Source organism: Myotis daubentonii, chromosome 3, assembly GCF_963259705.1.
Source record: "Myotis daubentonii chromosome 3, mMyoDau2.1, whole genome shotgun sequence".
NCBI classification, from domain to species: domain Eukaryota; kingdom Metazoa; phylum Chordata; class Mammalia; order Chiroptera; family Vespertilionidae; genus Myotis; species Myotis daubentonii.
In genome coordinates, this window is record NC_081842.1 from 679,613 (window position 1) to 702,297 (window position 22,685).

The 22,685-nt window shown below is 45.9% G+C and overlaps 4 protein-coding genes across 8 annotated transcripts; all 4 read left to right on the forward strand.

The window, feature by feature from the left end:
- The first annotated feature begins 4,569 nt into the window (after window positions 1–4,569).
- LOC132229168 (keratin-associated protein 6-2-like) lies at window positions 4,570–5,204 on the forward strand. 3 transcript variants are annotated; one of them, XM_059685922.1, is made up of 2 exons: window positions 4,570–4,787; window positions 4,890–5,204. In XM_059685922.1, exons 1-2 carry the CDS (start codon window positions 4,570–4,572, stop codon window positions 4,951–4,953), a joined length of 282 nt encoding a protein of 93 aa, XP_059541905.1. In that variant the 3' UTR covers window positions 4,954–5,204. The 3 variants fall into 3 exon arrangements, with proteins under 3 accessions (XP_059541905.1, XP_059541904.1, XP_059541903.1); XM_059685921.1 differs by having other exon boundaries at window positions 4,570–4,631; window positions 4,722–5,204; XM_059685920.1 differs by having other exon boundaries at window positions 4,570–5,204.
- A 4,192-nt stretch (window positions 5,205–9,396) lies between these two features.
- LOC132229169 (keratin-associated protein 21-1-like) lies at window positions 9,397–9,744 on the forward strand. The gene has a single exon (XM_059685923.1). It carries the CDS (start codon window positions 9,397–9,399, stop codon window positions 9,742–9,744), a length of 348 nt encoding a protein of 115 aa, XP_059541906.1.
- Window positions 9,745–14,585: 4,841 nt separating this feature from the next.
- Window positions 14,586–15,220, forward strand: LOC132229171 (keratin-associated protein 6-2-like). 3 transcript variants are annotated; one of them, XM_059685926.1, is made up of 2 exons: window positions 14,586–14,803; window positions 14,906–15,220. In XM_059685926.1, exons 1-2 carry the CDS (start codon window positions 14,586–14,588, stop codon window positions 14,967–14,969), a joined length of 282 nt encoding a protein of 93 aa, XP_059541909.1. In that variant the 3' UTR covers window positions 14,970–15,220. The 3 variants fall into 3 exon arrangements, with proteins under 3 accessions (XP_059541909.1, XP_059541908.1, XP_059541907.1); XM_059685925.1 differs by having other exon boundaries at window positions 14,586–14,647; window positions 14,738–15,220; XM_059685924.1 differs by having other exon boundaries at window positions 14,586–15,220.
- A 4,192-nt stretch (window positions 15,221–19,412) lies between these two features.
- On the forward strand, window positions 19,413–19,760 carry LOC132229172 (keratin-associated protein 21-1-like). Its single transcript, XM_059685928.1, has one exon. It carries the CDS (start codon window positions 19,413–19,415, stop codon window positions 19,758–19,760), a length of 348 nt encoding a protein of 115 aa, XP_059541911.1.
- The last annotated feature ends 2,925 nt before the right edge of the window (window positions 19,761–22,685 follow it).

A 22,685-nucleotide genomic window follows, 5' to 3' on the forward strand; every position in this document is an offset into this window, starting at 1 on the left:
ATTATTCTTTTTCAATAAACAAACTTGATGTGACGTAAGTAACTGTGTTTGTGTCAGAATCGTCACTGTCCCTGTGTCCTTCCCAGGAGGCTGTTCAGCAACCGTGTCCGCCGATCCCTGGGTTTCTTATTCCGTCATCGACTGCATGTGCCATTCTCTCACCAGCACACATGGTCCTGTTTACTGCAGGTCGCAGTAGGTCTTAGTGCTGGTTAATGTGCGTGTTCCAACCTGCTCCTCTTCATAATTTTCGTGGCTCTTCTGGTTTCTTTGTTTTCCATCTAAACTTTAGAATCAGCTTGTCAAAATCTACAAAAATACCCTGCTGAGAGTTTTATTGGGATGGAATGGAATCCATTCACCAATTGTGGGGGAGTGGATTCTTCACACTATTGAGTCTTTTGGTCCATAAACATGGTGTGTGGGTCCCCTTTTATTTCTGTGGCGGGTTCTCATTCAAATTCAATGATGAGCATTGTACTCACTGAAGGCATATTCTGGATGGGGAGGCATATAGCAGTGCAAAATCAAGGACACACCTAAATAACTAAATACAAATAGTAAATTAACAGAATTATAAAAGGTGTTTATAATAACTAATGTCATAAACAGTGGGTTGCTGTGAAATATCACGTGGCCTATAAAACTCACTGAAGAAACAGACACTCTTCACAGGCTTGTAACTTCTAAATACATTGAACCAATAATAACCCTCCAGAACAGAAAACTTCACGGGAAAATTCTACAAAAGTTTTAAACAATAAGTTACACCAATTCTCTACAATCACTTCCAGAAATATAATCCGATAGAAAACTTACCAACTCATTCAATGAGGTCACCATTACCTTAATACCAACACCAGGGAAAGACATTACAAAAATAAAGACTACAGTCATATACCTAATGAACATAGATACAAAAAGTATAAATGAACATGGTACAAAAATTAAGCATCAGCAATTTGACTACAGCATTCTATAGGAAGAATTATACACATCCACCTCACGAGATATACCCCAATTATGCAAGGGTGGTTTGGTGCTCAAAAATGAATTCATGTAATTTATTACATTAGCAGCCTGAAGAAGAAAAATCACATGATCGGTCAATATGTGTCAAAATCCAACATCCATTCATGAATAAAATGTTCCCGTAATCAGGAAAAAACGGAACTTCCTCAACTTGATGGAGAATATAATATGTACACAAATCCTATCAGCAGCATCACTCACACTTAACAGCAAGAAACCAGACATTTCCCGCTGCCATCAGGAGCAAGGCAAGGACGTTCTCTCCGTTTTTCTCCTCAGTGTCATATTGGAAGAACTTGCTGATGCAATAACACAAGATCAAGAAATAAAAGTCATATTTATGAGAGAAAGAAAGAAAAAAAGATGAAAAAATGAAAGGAAAGATGGAAGGAAAGGGGGAAGGAAGGAAGGAAGGAAGGAAGGAAACTGTCTTTTTCTACTTGGGCATGATTGTCTAGAAGAAAATCCAAAAGAAAAAACGGAGAAAACAAAACTTCTGTAAGTAACAAGTGATTGAAGCAAGGATAGAGTATACAAAGTCATTATACAAAAGTCAATTGCTTTTCTACATATTAATATGAAATTAGACAATAATAGCATGGACTATAGCAGCCAAAATATAACATACTTAGATATAAATCTAAAAGACATGTGTACATGATTTATATGATCAAAACCATAAAACTCTGAAGTAAGAAATTAGGGAAGAAATAGCCCTGTCTGGTTTGGATCAGCGGATAGAGTGTCGTGTCGGCCTGCGGACTCAAGGGTCCCAGGTTCGATTCCGGTCAAGGGCTTGTGCCTTGGTTGCAGGCACATCCCCAGTGGGGAGTGTGCAGGAGGCAGCTGATCGATGTTCCTCTCTCATCGATGTTTCTAGCTCTCTATCCTTCTCCCTTCCTCTCTCTGAAAAATCAATAAAATGTATTTTAAAAAAAGAAATTTGGGAAGAAATAAATGAATAGCTATTCTATGTTTACGGATGGGAGGACTCAATACTCTGAAGATAGTTCTCAGATTCCCTACAATCCCACTCAAAGTTCCAGCCTATTGTTGTGTGGATTTCACCAAAGTGATTGTAACGTTTCCAGGGCGAGGGGGGCCCAGAACAGCCAGCACAATGTCGAGGGAAGAAGCCAGTTGGAGAACGAACTCTACCCGACTTCATTCTCACGTTGAAGCACAGGCATCAGCACAGGGAGGCTATTCCTGAAGAAATAGAACCGGCTGTTATGAGTGAGATCTATGCGTAGTCTCATTCGCCACATTTATTAAACTCTTAACAGGGGTCATTCATTGTGTGCTGTGAACAGAGAACGAACGCATGTGACCCCTGCTTTCTAAAAGTGTGGGAAACGCAAATAATACACAAGCTATAAAGATGGAATGATTGCTCTAACACAGTGATGGCGTGTCAGCATTTTGAAAAACCCTAACTTAACTCTGGTGCTATCTCACATATAGAAATTTTTTAATATTTGCAGCCATAGTAAAACCAAGAATTATATTTTTGATATTTATTTTCTTTATTTAAAGGCCATTTAAAAAAGAAAAATCAACCAAAAAAGTGAATTCGTGTGTCACCTCTAACAGGCGTGTCATAGGTTCGCCATCACTGCTCTAATATGATGACACACAGGGGTGCTTGGGAAACGCAGAGGAAGAAGTCAGAGGAGAGGCCAGGACGAAGAGTAAGAAGAGAGAGGCGTCGGGAATCTACATGAAGAAGAGACCAACTTCCAGCTTAAACAGGAAGGGGGTGGGTCAGAGTCGGCTAACCACACGCGAAGGGAAACAGCTTTGAGGTCGGGAGACGGGGCCCAGATGCTGACCCCGCATTGCGGTCGCCCCCTCTATCCCGGAGGAGATGCCATAGTTTGGCGTCAGGAAGACCTCGGCAGGCGCGACAGTGAGCGCCCAAGCTGACCCCCACGGACACCCAGCCACGTGTAACGGCCTCCCGTGCAGCGTGGGACCAGCACTTGCCTCTCACGTTGGGAGAAAAAACTCACTTTTATGATCATGTTATGCTTGGGGCTGGTCTGAAAAATTCAAGATGAATAAATTGAGTTTCAGTTTTAAAAATGATAACTTTTTAGCATAAATATGTCTCGTGCTCTCTCAGGGACAGACGTGCCAATGGGCAACTCCCGTTAAATGATACACCAACCAGATTCCCCTTTGTCCTGGCTGACCCCTTGGGTGTGACCTTGTGAGAATTGGAGCCGAGATGCCAGTCAGGCTGAGCTCAGACCCCATCCCATAAGGTCTGTGCGATCACAGGTGGGCGCAGCTCCTGTGTGGTCACTACGACAGGCCCCTCGCGGTCCTCTCCGTGTCCTGGGGGTTGCAGGGGGCATGGGTGACCTGGGGGTCAGGTCTGCACATCAACAGGGGTCAGGAGGCCAGTCACGGGGATGATGTCACAGACAAAGCCCCTGGAGGGACAGGGAGACTGGGGGTGAGGGGGAGGGACCCTCAGCCATGCCTGAGGGTTCTGGCTGCTGCACAAGGTGCTGAAGGAAAGTTCATGCAGGACCCAGAGTGTCCCCAGGAAGAATGAGAGACTCGGAAGTGACCGGGGGCTTTATAACAGGGTCACTTTACCATAAAATGGACCCATGTAAGAAATGATGAGCTCCCTGTTACGGCAAGTGCTCACGTCTGCAATGGTTAGAAAGGGGGGCGTATGGCACATTACAAAGAGGAACAGAGACCTGATCTTAGTGCTGCATGAGCTGTGTGCATTTTAGTAAGTCCCCTAACCTTTTTGTACCTCAATTTCCATGTGATAAGGTCCCTAACTCTGTCACATTTTCATGGGCATCAAGTAGATGCAATGGCTGAGGGAACCTGTGCTCGGCAACACGTTCAACAACGTCATTGTGAGGACACTCTGTGGGGTTGGAGCTCTGGGTAGAACTGCAGGACCCCCAGAGCAGATACCAATGTCCTGGGGAGCGGCTCCAAAAGTAAAACAGGCCACGACCAGCATCTTCATGACTGCGGACCTACAGGAGCCCTCCGCCAGGAAATGCTCAGTGTCAGTGCAGCCCAGCACTGCCCTCCAATGGGATCCAGTCCGGACTCATTAGCATAAACTTAGCTGTCAAAGCGTTGAGTGGAGCTCATGTAATAGGCTCATTCCAGACAGACACGCCCCGCCCTCCCCAGAACCTGGACTCGTGGATGAAGCTTTGAACCCACGTGTTCTGATGAGTAGATCATTGATGGGCACTGTTCTCCTGGACGTGTCATTGGCTCAAGACAAGGCCCAGGTGACACAAAACAAACACGGTTCCCAGTAAGAGTGAGAGACTCTATACTAATGGTCGTTAACTACCGAGTCCTCTCCTGATCCACTGACAGGAGTGACCTGCACATTCCGGGCGGTAAGTGAATGTTTCCTGCGTGAGTCACAGACGCGATGGCATTCCCGGGCCCTTCTCGCGGATATAAAGCTTCCAGGGGAGGAGGCGACATTCACACTCAGAAACGTCCCTCTTCGCCTCAACCCAACCCTCACCCTCCGCCAGCATGTGCTGCAACTACTACGGGAACTCCTACGGGGGCTGTGGCTACGGCTGTGGCTATGGCTCTGGCTATGGCTGTGGCTATGGCTCTGGCTATGGATCCAGATATGGCTGTGGCTATGGCTCTGGTTATGGCTGTGGATATGGCTCTGGGTACGGTTGTGGCTATGGCTCTGGCTATGGCTGTGGCTATGGCTCTGGCTATGGCTGTGGCTATGGATCTGGCTATGGCTGTGGCTACGGCTCTGGCTACGGCTGTGGCTATGGCTGTGGCTATGGATCTGGCTATGGCTCTGGCTATGGCTGTGGCTACGGCTCTGGGTATGGCAGTGGCTGCTGTACCTTCCGACCATGCTGCTACCGACGATGCTATTCCACTTGCTGCTAGAACATGCCCCATTCATCATCTCTACACTCCAGTGAGGATTGGACACCTCCTGTTTTTACATCCAAGTCTTGTTGTTATGGAGGAAGTAGGAATGCGTCCATTGTGGGACCTGAACACGGAAGACGTGATTGTGAATGCGTTCCCAATGTCCTCGCTCGGCTTATCTACCCTATGAAGTTGTGTTGTCCTGGAACACAAATACGCCTGAGTTGGAAGAAATTATTCTTTTTCAATAAACAAACTTGATGTGATCCTGGAAGTAACTGTGTTTGTGTCAGAATCGTCACTGTCCCTGTGGCCTTGCCAGAAGGCTGTTCAGCCACTGTGTCCGCCAATCCTGGGGTTTCTTATTCCGTCATCGACTGCATGTGCCATTCTCTCACCAACACACATGGTCCTGTTTACTGCAGGTCGCATTAGGTCTTAGTGCTGGTTGATGTGCGTGTTCCAACCTGCTCCTCTTCACAATTTTCGTGGCTCTTCTGGTTTCTTTGTTTTCCATCTAAACTTTAGAATCAGCTTGTCAAAATCTACAAAAATACCCTGCTGAGGGTTTTATGGGGATGGAATGGAATCCATTCACCAATTGTGGGGGAATGGATTCTTCATGCTATTGAGTCTTTTGGTCCATAAACATGGTGTGTGGGTCTCCTTTGATTTCTGTGGTGGGTTCTCATTCAAAATTCAATGGTGAGCTTGTTCTCACTGAAGGCATATTCTGGAGGGGGAGGCAAATAGCAGTGTAAGAATCAAGGACACATCTAAATAACTAAATACAAATAGTAATTAGCACAATCATAAAGGTCTTTATAATGACTAATGACATACACAGTGGGTTGCTGTGAAATATCACGTGGCCTATAAAACTCACTAAAGAAACAGACACTCTTCACAGGTTTGTAACTTCTAAATACATTGAACCAATAATAACCCTCCAGAACAGAAAGCTTTACGGGAAAATTCTACAAAATTTATAGAATAAGTTCCACCAATTCTCTACAATCACTTCCAGAAATAAAATCTGAGGGAAACTTACCAACTCATTCAATGAGGTCACCATTACCTTAATACAAACACCAGGGAAAGACATTACAAAAATAAAAACTACAGACAAATATCTAGATGAACATGGATACAAAAGGTATAAATGAACATGGTACAAAAATTAAGCATCAGCAATTTGACTCTGGCATTGTGTAAGAAGAATTACACACATCCATCTAGTTAAATATACCCCAATTATGCAAGGCTGGTTTGGTGCTCAAAAATGAATTCATGTAATTTAGTACATTAGCAGCCTGAAGAAGAAAAATCACATGATCGGTTCAATATGTGACAAAATCCAACATCCATTCATGAATAAAATGTTCCCATAATCAGGAAAAAAGGGAACTTCCTCAACTTGATGGAGAATATAATATGTACACAAATCCTATCAGCAGCATCACGCACACTTAACAGCAAGAAACCAGACATTTCCCGCTGCCATCAGGAGCAAGGCAAGGACGTTCTCTCCGTGTTTCTCCTCCGTGTCATATTGGAAGACCTTGCTGATCAATAACACAAGATAAAGAAATAAAAGTCATGTTTATGAGAGAAAGAAAGAGAAAAAGGATGAAAAAATGAAAGGAAGGATGGAAGGAAGGAAGGAAGGAATGATTTCACCAAAGTGATTGTAACGTTTCCATGGCGAGGGGGGCCCAGAACAGCCAGCACAATGTCGAGGGAAGGAGCCAGTTGGAGAACGAACTCTACCCGACTTCATTCTCACGATGAAGACACAGTCATCAGCACAGGGAGGCTATTCCTGAAGAAATAGAACCTACTGTTATGAGTGAGATCTATGTGTAGTCTCATTCGCCACATTTATTAACCTGTTAACAGAGGACATTTCATTGTGTGCTATGAACAGAGAACGAACATATGTGATCCCTGCTTTCTAAAAGTGTTGGAAAAGCAAATAATGCACAAGCTACAAAATGGAATGATTGCTCTAATATGATGACACACAGAGGTGCTTGGGAAATGCAGAGGAAGAAGTCAGAGGACAGGCCAGGACGAAGAGTAAGAAGAGAGAGGGGTCGGGAATCTACCTGAAGAAGAGACCAACTTCCAGCTTAAACAGGAAGGGGGTGGGTCAGAGTCAGCCAACCACACGCGAAGGGAAATAGCTTTCAGGATGGGAGACGGTGCCCAGATGCTGACCCCGCATTGCGGTCGCCCCCTCTATCCCGGAGGAGATGCCATAGTTTGGCATCAGGAAGACCTCGGCAGGCGTGGCAGTGAGCGCCCAGGCTGACCCCCAGGTGCCGGGAGCCGGTCCATGCTTGCTGTTTCAAGGGACCTGGCATATATGGCATACGGTTCTTAATATGTTTGCTCACCTTCTTGGCGCTGTGTTTTAACCAAGGTCACCTCTCCGAGAAAGGTTGTTTCCCCAGATAGGGATTTTCCCCTGAAGTTAGGGAGGGAATAAAACCTTTTAACTAAGTGCCAGGCGGGTAATTAATCCCTTTAACTACGAACAATCATGCTTAAACTACATAATCTTTTCTCCCTGAAATGGAGATAAGAAACGCCCTAACCTTTGTAATAGAGATTGATAGGATTGAATCAACTGGTATAAATACAGTTGTAACAAGACAGAAACAGACAGAACTCAGAACTCATGAGACAGAACTTAGAACAGAATCAAGAAGACAGAACCTACACGGAGCCTAGAGACAGAAGAACTTCGCTGGAGTGAGCATGCCAGAGGATCCTGGAGAGGGACTGGCCTCGGAGCCTAGAGACAGAGCCTAGCGGGAGAACGACCCCGGCACCCAGGGACACCCAGCCACGTGTAACGGCCTCCCGTGCAGCGTGGGAAGGACCAGCACGTGCCTCTCACATTGGGAGAAAAAACTCACATTTATGATCATGTTATGCTTGGGGCTGGTCTGAAAAATTCAAGATGAATAAATTGAATTTCAGTTTTAAAAATGATAACTTTTTAGCATAAATATGTCTCGTGCTCTCTCAGGGACAGATGTGCCAATGGGCAACTCCAGTTAAATTATATGCCAACCAGATTCCCCTTTGTCCTGGCTGACCCCTTGGGTGTGACCTTGTGAGAATTGGAGCCGAGATGCCAGTCAGGCTGAGCTCAGACCCCATCCCACAAGGTCTGTGAGATCACAGGTGGGCGCTGCCCCTGCTGCGCCTGTGCGGTCACTGCGACAGGCCCCTCCCGGTCCTCTCCGTGTCCTGGGGGTTGCAGGGGGCATGGGTGACCTGGGGGTCAGGTCTGCGCATCAACAGGGGTCAGGAGACCAGTCACGGGGATGATGTCACAGACAAAGCCCCTGGAGGGACAGGGAGACTTGAGGGTGGCGGGGGGGACCCTCAGCCATGCCTGAGGGTTCTGGCTGCTGCACAAGGTGCTGAAGGAAAGTTCATGCAGGACCCAGAGTGTCCCCGGGAAGAATGAGAGACTCGGAGGTGACCGGGGGCTTTATAACAGGGTCACTTTACCAAGAAAATGGACCCTTGAAGGAAATGATGAGCTCCCTGTTACAGCAAGTGCTCACGTCTGCAATGGTTAGAAAGGGGGGCGTATGGCACATTACAAAGAGGAACAGAGACCTGATCTTGGTGCTGCATGAGCTGTGGGGATTTTATTAAGTTCCCTACCCTTTTTGTACCGCAATTTCCATGTGACAAGGTCCCTAACTTTGTCACAATGTCATGGGCATCAAGTAGATGCAATGGCTGAGGGACCTGTGGTCAACAACCCATTCAACAATGTCGTTGTGAGGACACTCTGTGGGGCTGGTGCTCTGGGTAGAACTGCAGGACCCCCAGAGGGGATACAAAAGTCCTGGGGAGCGGCTCCCAAAGTAAAACAGGCCACGACCCAGCATCTCATGAGTGCGGACCTACAGGAGCCCTCCGCCAGGAAATGCTCAGTGCGAGTGCAGCCCAGCCTTGCCCTCCAGTGAGATCCAGTCCGGACTCATTAGCATAAACTTAGCTGTCAAAGCGTTGAGTGGAGCTCATGTAATAGGCTCATTCCAGACAGACACGCCCCGCCCTCCCCAGAACCTGGACTCGTGGATGAAGCTTTCAAACCACGTGTTCCGATGAGTAGATCCTCGATGGGCACTGTTCTCATGGACGTGTCATTGGCTCAAGGCAAGGCCCAGGGGACACAAAACAAACACGGTTCCCAGTAAGAGTGAGAGACTCTATACTAATGGTCGTTAACTACCGAGTCCTCTCCTGATCCACTGACAGGAGTGACCTGCACATTCCGGGCGGTAAGTGAATGTTTCCTGCGTGAGTCACAGACGCAATGGCATTCCCGGGCCCTTCTCGCGGATATAAAGCTTCCAGGGGAGGAGGCGACATTCACACTCAGAAACGTCCCTCTTCGCCTCAACCCAACCCTCACCCTCCGCCAGCATGTGCTGCAACTACTACGGGAACTCCTATGGGGGCTGTGGCTACGGCTGTGGCTACGGCTCTGGCTATGGCTGTGGCTATGGCTCTGGGTATGGCTGTGGCTACGGCTCTGGGTATGGCTGTGGCTATGGATCCAGATATGGCTGTGGATATGGCTCTGGATACGGCTGTGGCTACGGCTGTGGCTATGGCTGTGGCTATGGCTCTGGGTATGGCTGTGGCTATGGATCCAGATATGGCTGTGGATATGGCTCTGGATACGGCTGTAGCTACGGCTCTGGCTATGGCAGTGGCTGCTGTACCTTCCGACCATGCTGCTACCGACGATGCTATTCCTCTTGCTGCTAGAACATCGCCTAGAACACTCTGCACCTCCAACATAATATTGAAAATTTATGCTTTTCCCTGAATGATGCCCCATTCATCATCTCTACACTCCAGTGAGGATTGGACACCTCCTGTTTTTACATCCAAGTCTTTTTGTTATTGAGGAAGTAGGAATGTGTCCATTGTGGGACCTGAACACGGAAGACGTGATTGTGAATGCGTTCCCAATGTCCTCGCTCGGCTTTTCTATCCTATGAAGTTGTGTTGTCCTGGGACACAAATACGCCAGAGTTGGAAGAAATTATTCTTTTTCAATAAACAAACTTGATGTGACGTAAGTAACTGTGTTTGTGTCAGAATCGTCACTGTCCCTGTGTCCTTCCCAGGAGGCTGTTCAGCAACCGTGTCCGCCGATCCCTGGGTTTCTTATTCCGTCATCGACTGCATGTGCCATTCTCTCACCAGCACACATGGTCCTGTTTACTGCAGGTCGCAGTAGGTCTTAGTGCTGGTTAATGTGCGTGTTCCAACCTGCTCCTCTTCATAATTTTCGTGGCTCTTCTGGTTTCTTTGTTTTCCATCTAAACTTTAGAATCAGCTTGTCAAAATCTACAAAAATACCCTGCTGAGAGTTTTATTGGGATGGAATGGAATCCATTCACCAATTGTGGGGGAGTGGATTCTTCACACTATTGAGTCTTTTGGTCCATAAACATGGTGTGTGGGTCCCCTTTTATTTCTGTGGCGGGTTCTCATTCAAATTCAATGATGAGCATTGTACTCACTGAAGGCATATTCTGGATGGGGAGGCATATAGCAGTGCAAAATCAAGGACACACCTAAATAACTAAATACAAATAGTAAATTAACAGAATTATAAAAGGTGTTTATAATAACTAATGTCATAAACAGTGGGTTGCTGTGAAATATCACGTGGCCTATAAAACTCACTGAAGAAACAGACACTCTTCACAGGCTTGTAACTTCTAAATACATTGAACCAATAATAACCCTCCAGAACAGAAAACTTCACGGGAAAATTCTACAAAAGTTTTAAACAATAAGTTACACCAATTCTCTACAATCACTTCCAGAAATATAATCCGATAGAAAACTTACCAACTCATTCAATGAGGTCACCATTACCTTAATACCAACACCAGGGAAAGACATTACAAAAATAAAGACTACAGTCATATACCTAATGAACATAGATACAAAAAGTATAAATGAACATGGTACAAAAATTAAGCATCAGCAATTTGACTACAGCATTCTATAGGAAGAATTATACACATCCACCTCACGAGATATACCCCAATTATGCAAGGGTGGTTTGGTGCTCAAAAATGAATTCATGTAATTTATTACATTAGCAGCCTGAAGAAGAAAAATCACATGATCGGTCAATATGTGTCAAAATCCAACATCCATTCATGAATAAAATGTTCCCGTAATCAGGAAAAAACGGAACTTCCTCAACTTGATGGAGAATATAATATGTACACAAATCCTATCAGCAGCATCACTCACACTTAACAGCAAGAAACCAGACATTTCCCGCTGCCATCAGGAGCAAGGCAAGGACGTTCTCTCCGTTTTTCTCCTCAGTGTCATATTGGAAGAACTTGCTGATGCAATAACACAAGATCAAGAAATAAAAGTCATATTTATGAGAGAAAGAAAGAAAAAAAGATGAAAAAATGAAAGGAAAGATGGAAGGAAAGGGGGAAGGAAGGAAGGAAGGAAGGAAACTGTCTTTTTCTACTTGGGCATGATTGTCTAGAAGAAAATCCAAAAGAAAAAACGGAGAAAACAAAACTTCTGTAAGTAACAAGTGATTGAAGCAAGGATAGAGTATACAAAGTCATTATACAAAAGTCAATTGCTTTTCTACATATTAATATGAAATTAGACAATAATAGCATGGACTATAGCAGCCAAAATATAACATACTTAGATATAAATCTAAAAGACATGTGTACATGATTTATATGATCAAAACCATAAAACTCTGAAGTAAGAAATTAGGGAAGAAATAGCCCTGTCTGGTTTGGATCAGCGGATAGAGTGTCGTGTCGGCCTGCGGACTCAAGGGTCCCAGGTTCGATTCCGGTCAAGGGCTTGTGCCTTGGTTGCAGGCACATCCCCAGTGGGGAGTGTGCAGGAGGCAGCTGATCGATGTTCCTCTCTCATCGATGTTTCTAGCTCTCTATCCTTCTCCCTTCCTCTCTCTGAAAAATCAATAAAATGTATTTTAAAAAAAGAAATTTGGGAAGAAATAAATGAATAGCTATTCTATGTTTACGGATGGGAGGACTCAATACTCTGAAGATAGTTCTCAGATTCCCTACAATCCCACTCAAAGTTCCAGCCTATTGTTGTGTGGATTTCACCAAAGTGATTGTAACGTTTCCAGGGCGAGGGGGGCCCAGAACAGCCAGCACAATGTCGAGGGAAGAAGCCAGTTGGAGAACGAACTCTACCCGACTTCATTCTCACGTTGAAGCACAGGCATCAGCACAGGGAGGCTATTCCTGAAGAAATAGAACCGGCTGTTATGAGTGAGATCTATGCGTAGTCTCATTCGCCACATTTATTAAACTCTTAACAGGGGTCATTCATTGTGTGCTGTGAACAGAGAACGAACGCATGTGACCCCTGCTTTCTAAAAGTGTGGGAAACGCAAATAATACACAAGCTATAAAGATGGAATGATTGCTCTAACACAGTGATGGCGTGTCAGCATTTTGAAAAACCCTAACTTAACTCTGGTGCTATCTCACATATAGAAATTTTTTAATATTTGCAGCCATAGTAAAACCAAGAATTATATTTTTGATATTTATTTTCTTTATTTAAAGGCCATTTAAAAAAGAAAAATCAACCAAAAAAGTGAATTCGTGTGTCACCTCTAACAGGCGTGTCATAGGTTCGCCATCACTGCTCTAATATGATGACACACAGGGGTGCTTGGGAAACGCAGAGGAAGAAGTCAGAGGAGAGGCCAGGACGAAGAGTAAGAAGAGAGAGGCGTCGGGAATCTACATGAAGAAGAGACCAACTTCCAGCTTAAACAGGAAGGGGGTGGGTCAGAGTCGGCTAACCACACGCGAAGGGAAACAGCTTTGAGGTCGGGAGACGGGGCCCAGATGCTGACCCCGCATTGCGGTCGCCCCCTCTATCCCGGAGGAGATGCCATAGTTTGGCGTCAGGAAGACCTCGGCAGGCGCGACAGTGAGCGCCCAAGCTGACCCCCACGGACACCCAGCCACGTGTAACGGCCTCCCGTGCAGCGTGGGACCAGCACTTGCCTCTCACGTTGGGAGAAAAAACTCACTTTTATGATCATGTTATGCTTGGGGCTGGTCTGAAAAATTCAAGATGAATAAATTGAGTTTCAGTTTTAAAAATGATAACTTTTTAGCATAAATATGTCTCGTGCTCTCTCAGGGACAGACGTGCCAATGGGCAACTCCCGTTAAATGATACACCAACCAGATTCCCCTTTGTCCTGGCTGACCCCTTGGGTGTGACCTTGTGAGAATTGGAGCCGAGATGCCAGTCAGGCTGAGCTCAGACCCCATCCCATAAGGTCTGTGCGATCACAGGTGGGCGCTGCTCCTGTGTGGTCACTACGACAGGCCCCTCGCGGTCCTCTCCGTGTCCTGGGGGTTGCAGGGGGCATGGGTGACCTGGGGGTCAGGTCTGCACATCAACAGGGGTCAGGAGGCCAGTCACGGGGATGATGTCACAGACAAAGCCCCTGGAGGGACAGGGAGACTGGGGGTGAGGGGGGACCCTCAGCCATGCCTGAGGGTTCTGGCTCCTGCACAAGGTGCTGAAGGAAAGTTCATGCAGGACCCAGAGTGTCCCCGGGAAGAATGAGAGACTCGGAAGTGACCGGGGGCTTTATAACAGGGTCACTTTACCATAAAATGGACCCATGTAAGAAATGATGAGCTCCCTGTTACGGCAAGTGCTCACGTCTGCAATGGTTAGAAAGGGGGGCGTATGGCACATTACAAAGAGGAACAGAGACCTGATCTTAGTGCTGCATGAGCTGTGTGCATTTTAGTAAGTCCCCTAACCTTTTTGTACCTCAATTTCCATGTGATAAGGTCCCTAACTCTGTCACATTTTCATGGGCATCAAGTAGATGCAATGGCTGAGGGAACCTGTGCTCGGCAACACGTTCAACAACGTCATTGTGAGGACACTCTGTGGGGTTGGAGCTCTGGGTAGAACTGCAGGACCCCCAGAGCAGATACCAATGTCCTGGGGAGCGGCTCCAAAAGTAAAACAGGCCACGACCAGCATCTTCATGAGTGCGGACCTACAGGAGCCCTCCGCCAGGAAATGCTCAGTGTCAGTGCAGCCCAGCACTGCCCTCCAATGGGATCCAGTCCGGACTCATTAGCATAAACTTAGCTGTCAAAGCGTTGAGTGGAGCTCATGTAATAGGCTCATTCCAGACAGACACGCCCCGCCCTCCCCAGAACCTGGACTCGTGGATGAAGCTTTGAACCCACGTGTTCTGATGAGTAGATCATTGATGGGCACTGTTCTCCTGGACGTGTCATTGGCTCAAGACAAGGCCCAGGTGACACAAAACAAACACGGTTCCCAGTAAGAGTGAGAGACTCTATACTAATGGTCGTTAACTACCGAGTCCTCTCCTGATCCACTGACAGGAGTGACCTGCACATTCCGGGCGGTAAGTGAATGTTTCCTGCGTGAGTCACAGACGCGATGGCATTCCCGGGCCCTTCTCGCGGATATAAAGCTTCCAGGGGAGGAGGCGACATTCACACTCAGAAACGTCCCTCTTCGCCTCAACCCAACCCTCACCCTCCGCCAGCATGTGCTGCAACTACTACGGGAACTCCTACGGGGGCTGTGGCTACGGCTGTGGCTATGGCTCTGGCTATGGCTGTGGCTATGGCTCTGGCTATGGATCCAGATATGGCTGTGGCTATGGCTCTGGTTATGGCTGTGGATATGGCTCTGGGTACGGTTGTGGCTATGGCTCTGGCTATGGCTGTGGCTATGGCTCTGGCTATGGCTGTGGCTATGGATCTGGCTATGGCTGTGGCTACGGCTCTGGCTACGGCTGTGGCTATGGCTGTGGCTATGGATCTGGCTATGGCTCTGGCTATGGCTGTGGCTACGGCTCTGGGTATGGCAGTGGCTGCTGTACCTTCCGACCATGCTGCTACCGACGATGCTATTCCACTTGCTGCTAGAACATGCCCCATTCATCATCTCTACACTCCAGTGAGGATTGGACACCTCCTGTTTTTACATCCAAGTCTTGTTGTTATGGAGGAAGTAGGAATGCGTCCATTGTGGGACCTGAACACGGAAGACGTGATTGTGAATGCGTTCCCAATGTCCTCGCTCGGCTTATCTACCCTATGAAGTTGTGTTGTCCTGGAACACAAATACGCCTGAGTTGGAAGAAATTATTCTTTTTCAATAAACAAACTTGATGTGATCCTGGAAGTAACTGTGTTTGTGTCAGAATCGTCACTGTCCCTGTGGCCTTGCCAGAAGGCTGTTCAGCCACTGTGTCCGCCAATCCTGGGGTTTCTTATTCCGTCATCGACTGCATGTGCCATTCTCTCACCAACACACATGGTCCTGTTTACTGCAGGTCGCATTAGGTCTTAGTGCTGGTTGATGTGCGTGTTCCAACCTGCTCCTCTTCACAATTTTCGTGGCTCTTCTGGTTTCTTTGTTTTCCATCTAAACTTTAGAATCAGCTTGTCAAAATCTACAAAAATACCCTGCTGAGGGTTTTATGGGGATGGAATGGAATCCATTCACCAATTGTGGGGGAATGGATTCTTCATGCTATTGAGTCTTTTGGTCCATAAACATGGTGTGTGGGTCTCCTTTGATTTCTGTGGTGGGTTCTCATTCAAAATTCAATGGTGAGCTTGTACTCACTGAAGGCATATTCTGGAGGGGGAGGCAAATAGCAGTGTAAGAATCAAGGACACATCTAAATAACTAAATACAAATAGTAATTAGCACAATCATAAAGGTCTTTATAATGACTAATGACATACACAGTGGGTTGCTGTGAAATATCACGTGGCCTATAAAACTCACTAAAGAAACAGACACTCTTCACAGGTTTGTAACTTCTAAATACATTGAACCAATAATAACCCTCCAGAACAGAAAGCTTTACGGGAAAATTCTACAAAATTTATAGAATAAGTTCCACCAATTCTCTACAATCACTTCCAGAAATAAAATCTGAGGGAAACTTACCAACTCATTCAATGAGGTCACCATTACCTTAATACAAACACCAGGGAAAGACATTACAAAAATAAAAACTACAGACAAATATCTAGATGAACATGGATACAAAAGGTATAAATGAACATGGTACAAAAATTAAGCATCAGCAATTTGACTCTGGCATTGTGTAAGAAGAATTACACACATCCATCTAGTTAAATATACCCCAATTATGCAAGGCTGGTTTGGTGCTCAAAAATGAATTCATGTAATTTAGTACATTAGCAGCCTGAAGAAGAAAAATCACATGATCGGTTCAATATGTGACAAAATCCAACATCCATTCATGAATAAAATGTTCCCATAATCAGGAAAAAAGGGAACTTCCTCAACTTGATGGAGAATATAATATGTACACAAATCCTATCAGCAGCATCACGCACACTTAACAGCAAGAAACCAGACATTTCCCGCTGCCATCAGGAGCAAGGCAAGGACGTTCTCTCCGTGTTTCTCCTCCGTGTCATATTGGAAGACCTTGCTGATCAATAACACAAGATAAAGAAATAAAAGTCATGTTTATGAGAGAAAGAAAGAGAAAAAGGATGAAAAAATGAAAGGAAGGATGGAAGGAAGGAAGGAAGGAATGATTTCACCAAAGTGATTGTAACGTTTCCATGGCGAGGGGGGCCCAGAACAGCCAGCACAATGTCGAGGGAAGGAGCCAGTTGGAGAACGAACTCTACCCGACTTCATTCTCACGATGAAGACACAGTCATCAGCACAGGGAGGCTATTCCTGAAGAAATAGAACCTACTGTTATGAGTGAGATCTATGTGTAGTCTCATTCGCCACATTTATTAACCTGTTAACAGAGGACATTTCATTGTGTGCTATGAACAGAGAACGAACATATGTGATCCCTGCTTTCTAAAAGTGTTGGAAAAGCAAATAATGCACAAGCTACAAAATGGAATGATTGCTCTAATATGATGACACACAGAGGTGCTTGGGAAATGCAGAGGAAGAAGTCAGAGGACAGGCCAGGACGAAGAGTAAGAAGAGAGAGGGGTCGGGAATCTACCTGAAGAAGAGACCAACTTCCAGCTTAAACAGGAAGGGGGTGGGTCAGAGTCAGCCAACCACACGCGAAGGGAAATAGCTTTCAGGATGGGAGACGGTGCCCAGATGCTGACCCCGCATTGCGGTCGCCCCCTCTATCCCGGAGGAGATGCCATAGTTTGGCATCAGGAAGACCTCGGCAGGCGTGGCAGTGAGCGCCCAGGCTGACCCCCAGGTGCCGGGAGCCGGTCCATGCTTGCTGTTTCAAGGGACCTGGCATATATGGCATACGGTTCTTAATATGTTTGCTCACCTTCTTGGCGCTGTGTTTTAACCAAGGTCACCTCTCCGAGAAAGGTTGTTTCCCCAGATAGGGATTTTCCCCTGAAGTTAGGGAGGGAATAAAACCTTTTAACTAAGTGCCAGGCGGGTAATTAATCCCTTTAACTACGAACAATCATGCTTAAACTACATAATCTTTTCTCCCTGAAATGGAGATAAGAAACGCCCTAACCTTTGTAATAGAGATTGATAGGATTGAATCAACTGGTATAAATACAGTTGTAACAAGACAGAAACAGACAGAACTCAGAACTCATGAGACAGAACTTAGAACAGAATCAAGAAGACAGAACCTACACGGAGCCTAGAGACAGAAGAACTTCGCTGGAGTGAGCATGCCAGAGGATCCTGGAGAGGGACTGGCCTCGGAGCCTAGAGACAGAGCCTAGCGGGAGAACGACCCCGGCACCCAGGGACACCCAGCCACGTGTAACGGCCTCCCGTGCAGCGTGGGAAGGACCAGCACGTGCCTCTCACATTGGGAGAAAAAACTCACATTTATGATCATGTTATGCTTGGGGCTGGTCTGAAAAATTCAAGATGAATAAATTGAATTTCAGTTTTAAAAATGATAACTTTTTAGCATAAATATGTCTCGTGCTCTCTCAGGGACAGATGTGCCAATGGGCAACTCCAGTTAAATTATATGCCAACCAGATTCCCCTTTGTCCTGGCTGACCCCTTGGGTGTGACCTTGTGAGAATTGGAGCCGAGATGCCAGTCAGGCTGAGCTCAGACCCCATCCCACAAGGTCTGTGAGATCACAGGTGGGCGCTGCCCCTGCTGCGCCTGTGCGGTCACTGCGACAGGCCCCTCCCGGTCCTCTCCGTGTCCTGGGGGTTGCAGGGGGCATGGGTGACCTGGGGGTCAGGTCTGCGCATCAACAGGGGTCAGGAGACCAGTCACGGGGATGATGTCACAGACAAAGCCCCTGGAGGGACAGGGAGACTTGAGGGTGGCGGGGGGGACCCTCAGCCATGCCTGAGGGTTCTGGCTGCTGCACAAGGTGCTGAAGGAAAGTTCATGCAGGACCCAGAGTGTCCCCGGGAAGAATGAGAGACTCGGAGGTGACCGGGGGCTTTATAACAGGGTCACTTTACCAAGAAAATGGACCCTTGAAGGAAATGATGAGCTCCCTGTTACAGCAAGTGCTCACGTCTGCAATGGTTAGAAAGGGGGGCGTATGGCACATTACAAAGAGGAACAGAGACCTGATCTTGGTGCTGCATGAGCTGTGGGGATTTTATTAAGTTCCCTACCCTTTTTGTACCGCAATTTCCATGTGACAAGGTCCCTAACTTTGTCACAATGTCATGGGCATCAAGTAGATGCAATGGCTGAGGGACCTGTGGTCAACAACCCATTCAACAATGTCGTTGTGAGGACACTCTGTGGGGCTGGTGCTCTGGGTAGAACTGCAGGACCCCCAGAGGGGATACAAAAGTCCTGGGGAGCGGCTCCCAAAGTAAAACAGGCCACGACCCAGCATCTCATGAGTGCGGACCTACAGGAGCCCTCCGCCAGGAAATGCTCAGTGCGAGTGCAGCCCAGCCTTGCCCTCCAGTGAGATCCAGTCCGGACTCATTAGCATAAACTTAGCTGTCAAAGCGTTGAGTGGAGCTCATGTAATAGGCTCATTCCAGACAGACACGCCCCGCCCTCCCCAGAACCTGGACTCGTGGATGAAGCTTTCAAACCACGTGTTCCGATGAGTAGATCCTCGATGGGCACTGTTCTCATGGACGTGTCATTGGCTCAAGGCAAGGCCCAGGGGACACAAAACAAACACGGTTCCCAGTAAGAGTGAGAGACTCTATACTAATGGTCGTTAACTACCGAGTCCTCTCCTGATCCACTGACAGGAGTGACCTGCACATTCCGGGCGGTAAGTGAATGTTTCCTGCGTGAGTCACAGACGCAATGGCATTCCCGGGCCCTTCTCGCGGATATAAAGCTTCCAGGGGAGGAGGCGACATTCACACTCAGAAACGTCCCTCTTCGCCTCAACCCAACCCTCACCCTCCGCCAGCATGTGCTGCAACTACTACGGGAACTCCTATGGGGGCTGTGGCTACGGCTGTGGCTACGGCTCTGGCTATGGCTGTGGCTATGGCTCTGGGTATGGCTGTGGCTACGGCTCTGGGTATGGCTGTGGCTATGGATCCAGATATGGCTGTGGATATGGCTCTGGATACGGCTGTGGCTACGGCTGTGGCTATGGCTGTGGCTATGGCTCTGGGTATGGCTGTGGCTATGGATCCAGATATGGCTGTGGATATGGCTCTGGATACGGCTGTAGCTACGGCTCTGGCTATGGCAGTGGCTGCTGTACCTTCCGACCATGCTGCTACCGACGATGCTATTCCTCTTGCTGCTAGAACATCGCCTAGAACACTCTGCACCTCCAACATAATATTGAAAATTTATGCTTTTCCCTGAATGATGCCCCATTCATCATCTCTACACTCCAGTGAGGATTGGACACCTCCTGTTTTTACATCCAAGTCTTTTTGTTATTGAGGAAGTAGGAATGTGTCCATTGTGGGACCTGAACACGGAAGACGTGATTGTGAATGCGTTCCCAATGTCCTCGCTCGGCTTTTCTATCCTATGAAGTTGTGTTGTCCTGGGACACAAATACGCCAGAGTTGGAAGAAATTATTCTTTTTCAATAAACAAACTTGATGTGACGTAAGTAACTGTGTTTGTGTCAGAATCGTCACTGTCCCTGTGTCCTTCCCAGGAGGCTGTTCAGCAACCGTGTCCGCCGATCCCTGGGTTTCTTATTCCGTCATCGACTGCATGTGCCATTCTCTCACCAGCACACATGGTCCTGTTTACTGCAGGTCGCAGTAGGTCTTAGTGCTGGTTAATGTGCGTGTTCCAACCTGCTCCTCTTCATAATTTTCGTGGCTCTTCTGGTTTCTTTGTTTTCCATCTAAACTTTAGAATCAGCTTGTCAAAATCTACAAAAATACCCTGCTGAGAGTTTTATTGGGATGGAATGGAATCCATTCACCAATTGTGGGGGAGTGGATTCTTCACACTATTGAGTCTTTTGGTCCATAAACATGGTGTGTGGGTCCCCTTTTATTTCTGTGGCGGGTTCTCATTCAAATTCAATGATGAGCATTGTACTCACTGAAGGCATATTCTGGATGGGGAGGCATATAGCAGTGCAAAATCAAGGACACACCTAAATAACTAAATACAAATAGTAAATTAACAGAATTATAAAAGGTGTTTATAATAACTAATGTCATAAACAGTGGGTTGCTGTGAAATATCACGTGGCCTATAAAACTCACTGAAGAAACAGACACTCTTCACAGGCTTGTAACTTCTAAATACATTGAACCAATAATAACCCTCCAGAACAGAAAACTTCACGGGAAAATTCTACAAAAGTTTTAAACAATAAGTTACACCAATTCTCTACAATCACTTCCAGAAATATAATCCGATAGAAAACTTACCAACTCATTCAATGAGGTCACCATTACCTTAATACCAACACCAGGGAAAGACATTACAAAAATAAAGACTACAGTCATATACCTAATGAACATAGATACAAAAAGTATAAATGAACATGGTACAAAAATTAAGCATCAGCAATTTGACTACAGCATTCTATAGGAAGAATTATACACATCCACCTCACGAGATATACCCCAATTATGCAAGGGTGGTTTGGTGCTCAAAAATGAATTCATGTAATTTATTACATTAGCAGCCTGAAGAAGAAAAATCACATGATCGGTCAATATGTGTCAAAATCCAACATCCATTCATGAATAAAATGTTCCCGTAATCAGGAAAAAACGGAACTTCCTCAACTTGATGGAGAATATAATATGTACACAAATCCTATCAGCAGCATCACTCACACTTAACAGCAAGAAACCAGACATTTCCCGCTGCCATCAGGAGCAAGGCAAGGACGTTCTCTCCGTTTTTCTCCTCAGTGTCATATTGGAAGAACTTGCTGATGCAATAACACAAGATCAAGAAATAAAAGTCATATTTATGAGAGAAAGAAAGAAAAAAAGATGAAAAAATGAAAGGAAAGATGGAAGGAAAGGGGGAAGGAAGGAAGGAAGGAAGGAAACTGTCTTTTTCTACTTGGGCATGATTGTCTAGAAGAAAATCCAAAAGAAAAAACGGAGAAAACAAAACTTCTGTAAGTAACAAGTGATTGAAGCAAGGATAGAGTATACAAAGTCATTATACAAAAGTCAATTGCTTTTCTACATATTAATATGAAATTAGACAATAATAGCATGGACTATAGCAGCCAAAATATAACATACTTAGATATAAATCTAAAAGACATGTGTACATGATTTATATGATCAAAACCATAAAACTCTGAAGTAAGAAATTAGGGAAGAAATAGCCCTGTCTGGTTTGGATCAGCGGATAGAGTGTCGTGTCGGCCTGCGGACTCAAGGGTCCCAGGTTCGATTCCGGTCAAGGGCTTGTGCCTTGGTTGCAGGCACATCCCCAGTGGGGAGTGTGCAGGAGGCAGCTGATCGATGTTCCTCTCTCATCGATGTTTCTAGCTCTCTATCCTTCTCCCTTCCTCTCTCTGAAAAATCAATAAAATGTATTTTAAAAAAAGAAATTTGGGAAGAAATAAATGAATAGCTATTCTATGTTTACGGATGGGAGGACTCAATACTCTGAAGATAGTTCTCAGATTCCCTACAATCCCACTCAAAGTTCCAGCCTATTGTTGTGTGGATTTCACCAAAGTGATTGTAACGTTTCCAGGGCGAGGGGGGCCCAGAACAGCCAGCACAATGTCGAGGGAAGAAGCCAGTTGGAGAACGAACTCTACCCGACTTCATTCTCACGTTGAAGCACAGGCATCAGCACAGGGAGGCTATTCCTGAAGAAATAGAACCGGCTGTTATGAGTGAGATCTATGCGTAGTCTCATTCGCCACATTTATTAAACTCTTAACAGGGGTCATTCATTGTGTGCTGTGAACAGAGAACGAACGCATGTGACCCCTGCTTTCTAAAAGTGTGGGAAACGCAAATAATACACAAGCTATAAAGATGGAATGATTGCTCTAACACAGTGATGGCGTGTCAGCATTTTGAAAAACCCTAACTTAACTCTGGTGCTATCTCACATATAGAAATTTTTTAATATTTGCAGCCATAGTAAAACCAAGAATTATATTTTTGATATTTATTTTCTTTATTTAAAGGCCATTTAAAAAAGAAAAATCAACCAAAAAAGTGAATTCGTGTGTCACCTCTAACAGGCGTGTCATAGGTTCGCCATCACTG

Coding starts and splice junctions, on each gene's coding strand:
- LOC132229169 (XM_059685923.1), top strand. CDS start 9,397: ATGTGCTGCAACTACTACGGGAACTCCTATGGGGGCTGTGGCTACGGC.
- LOC132229172 (XM_059685928.1), top strand. CDS start 19,413: ATGTGCTGCAACTACTACGGGAACTCCTATGGGGGCTGTGGCTACGGC.
- LOC132229168 (XM_059685920.1), top strand. CDS start 4,570: ATGTGCTGCAACTACTACGGGAACTCCTACGGGGGCTGTGGCTACGGC.
- LOC132229171 (XM_059685924.1), top strand. CDS start 14,586: ATGTGCTGCAACTACTACGGGAACTCCTACGGGGGCTGTGGCTACGGC.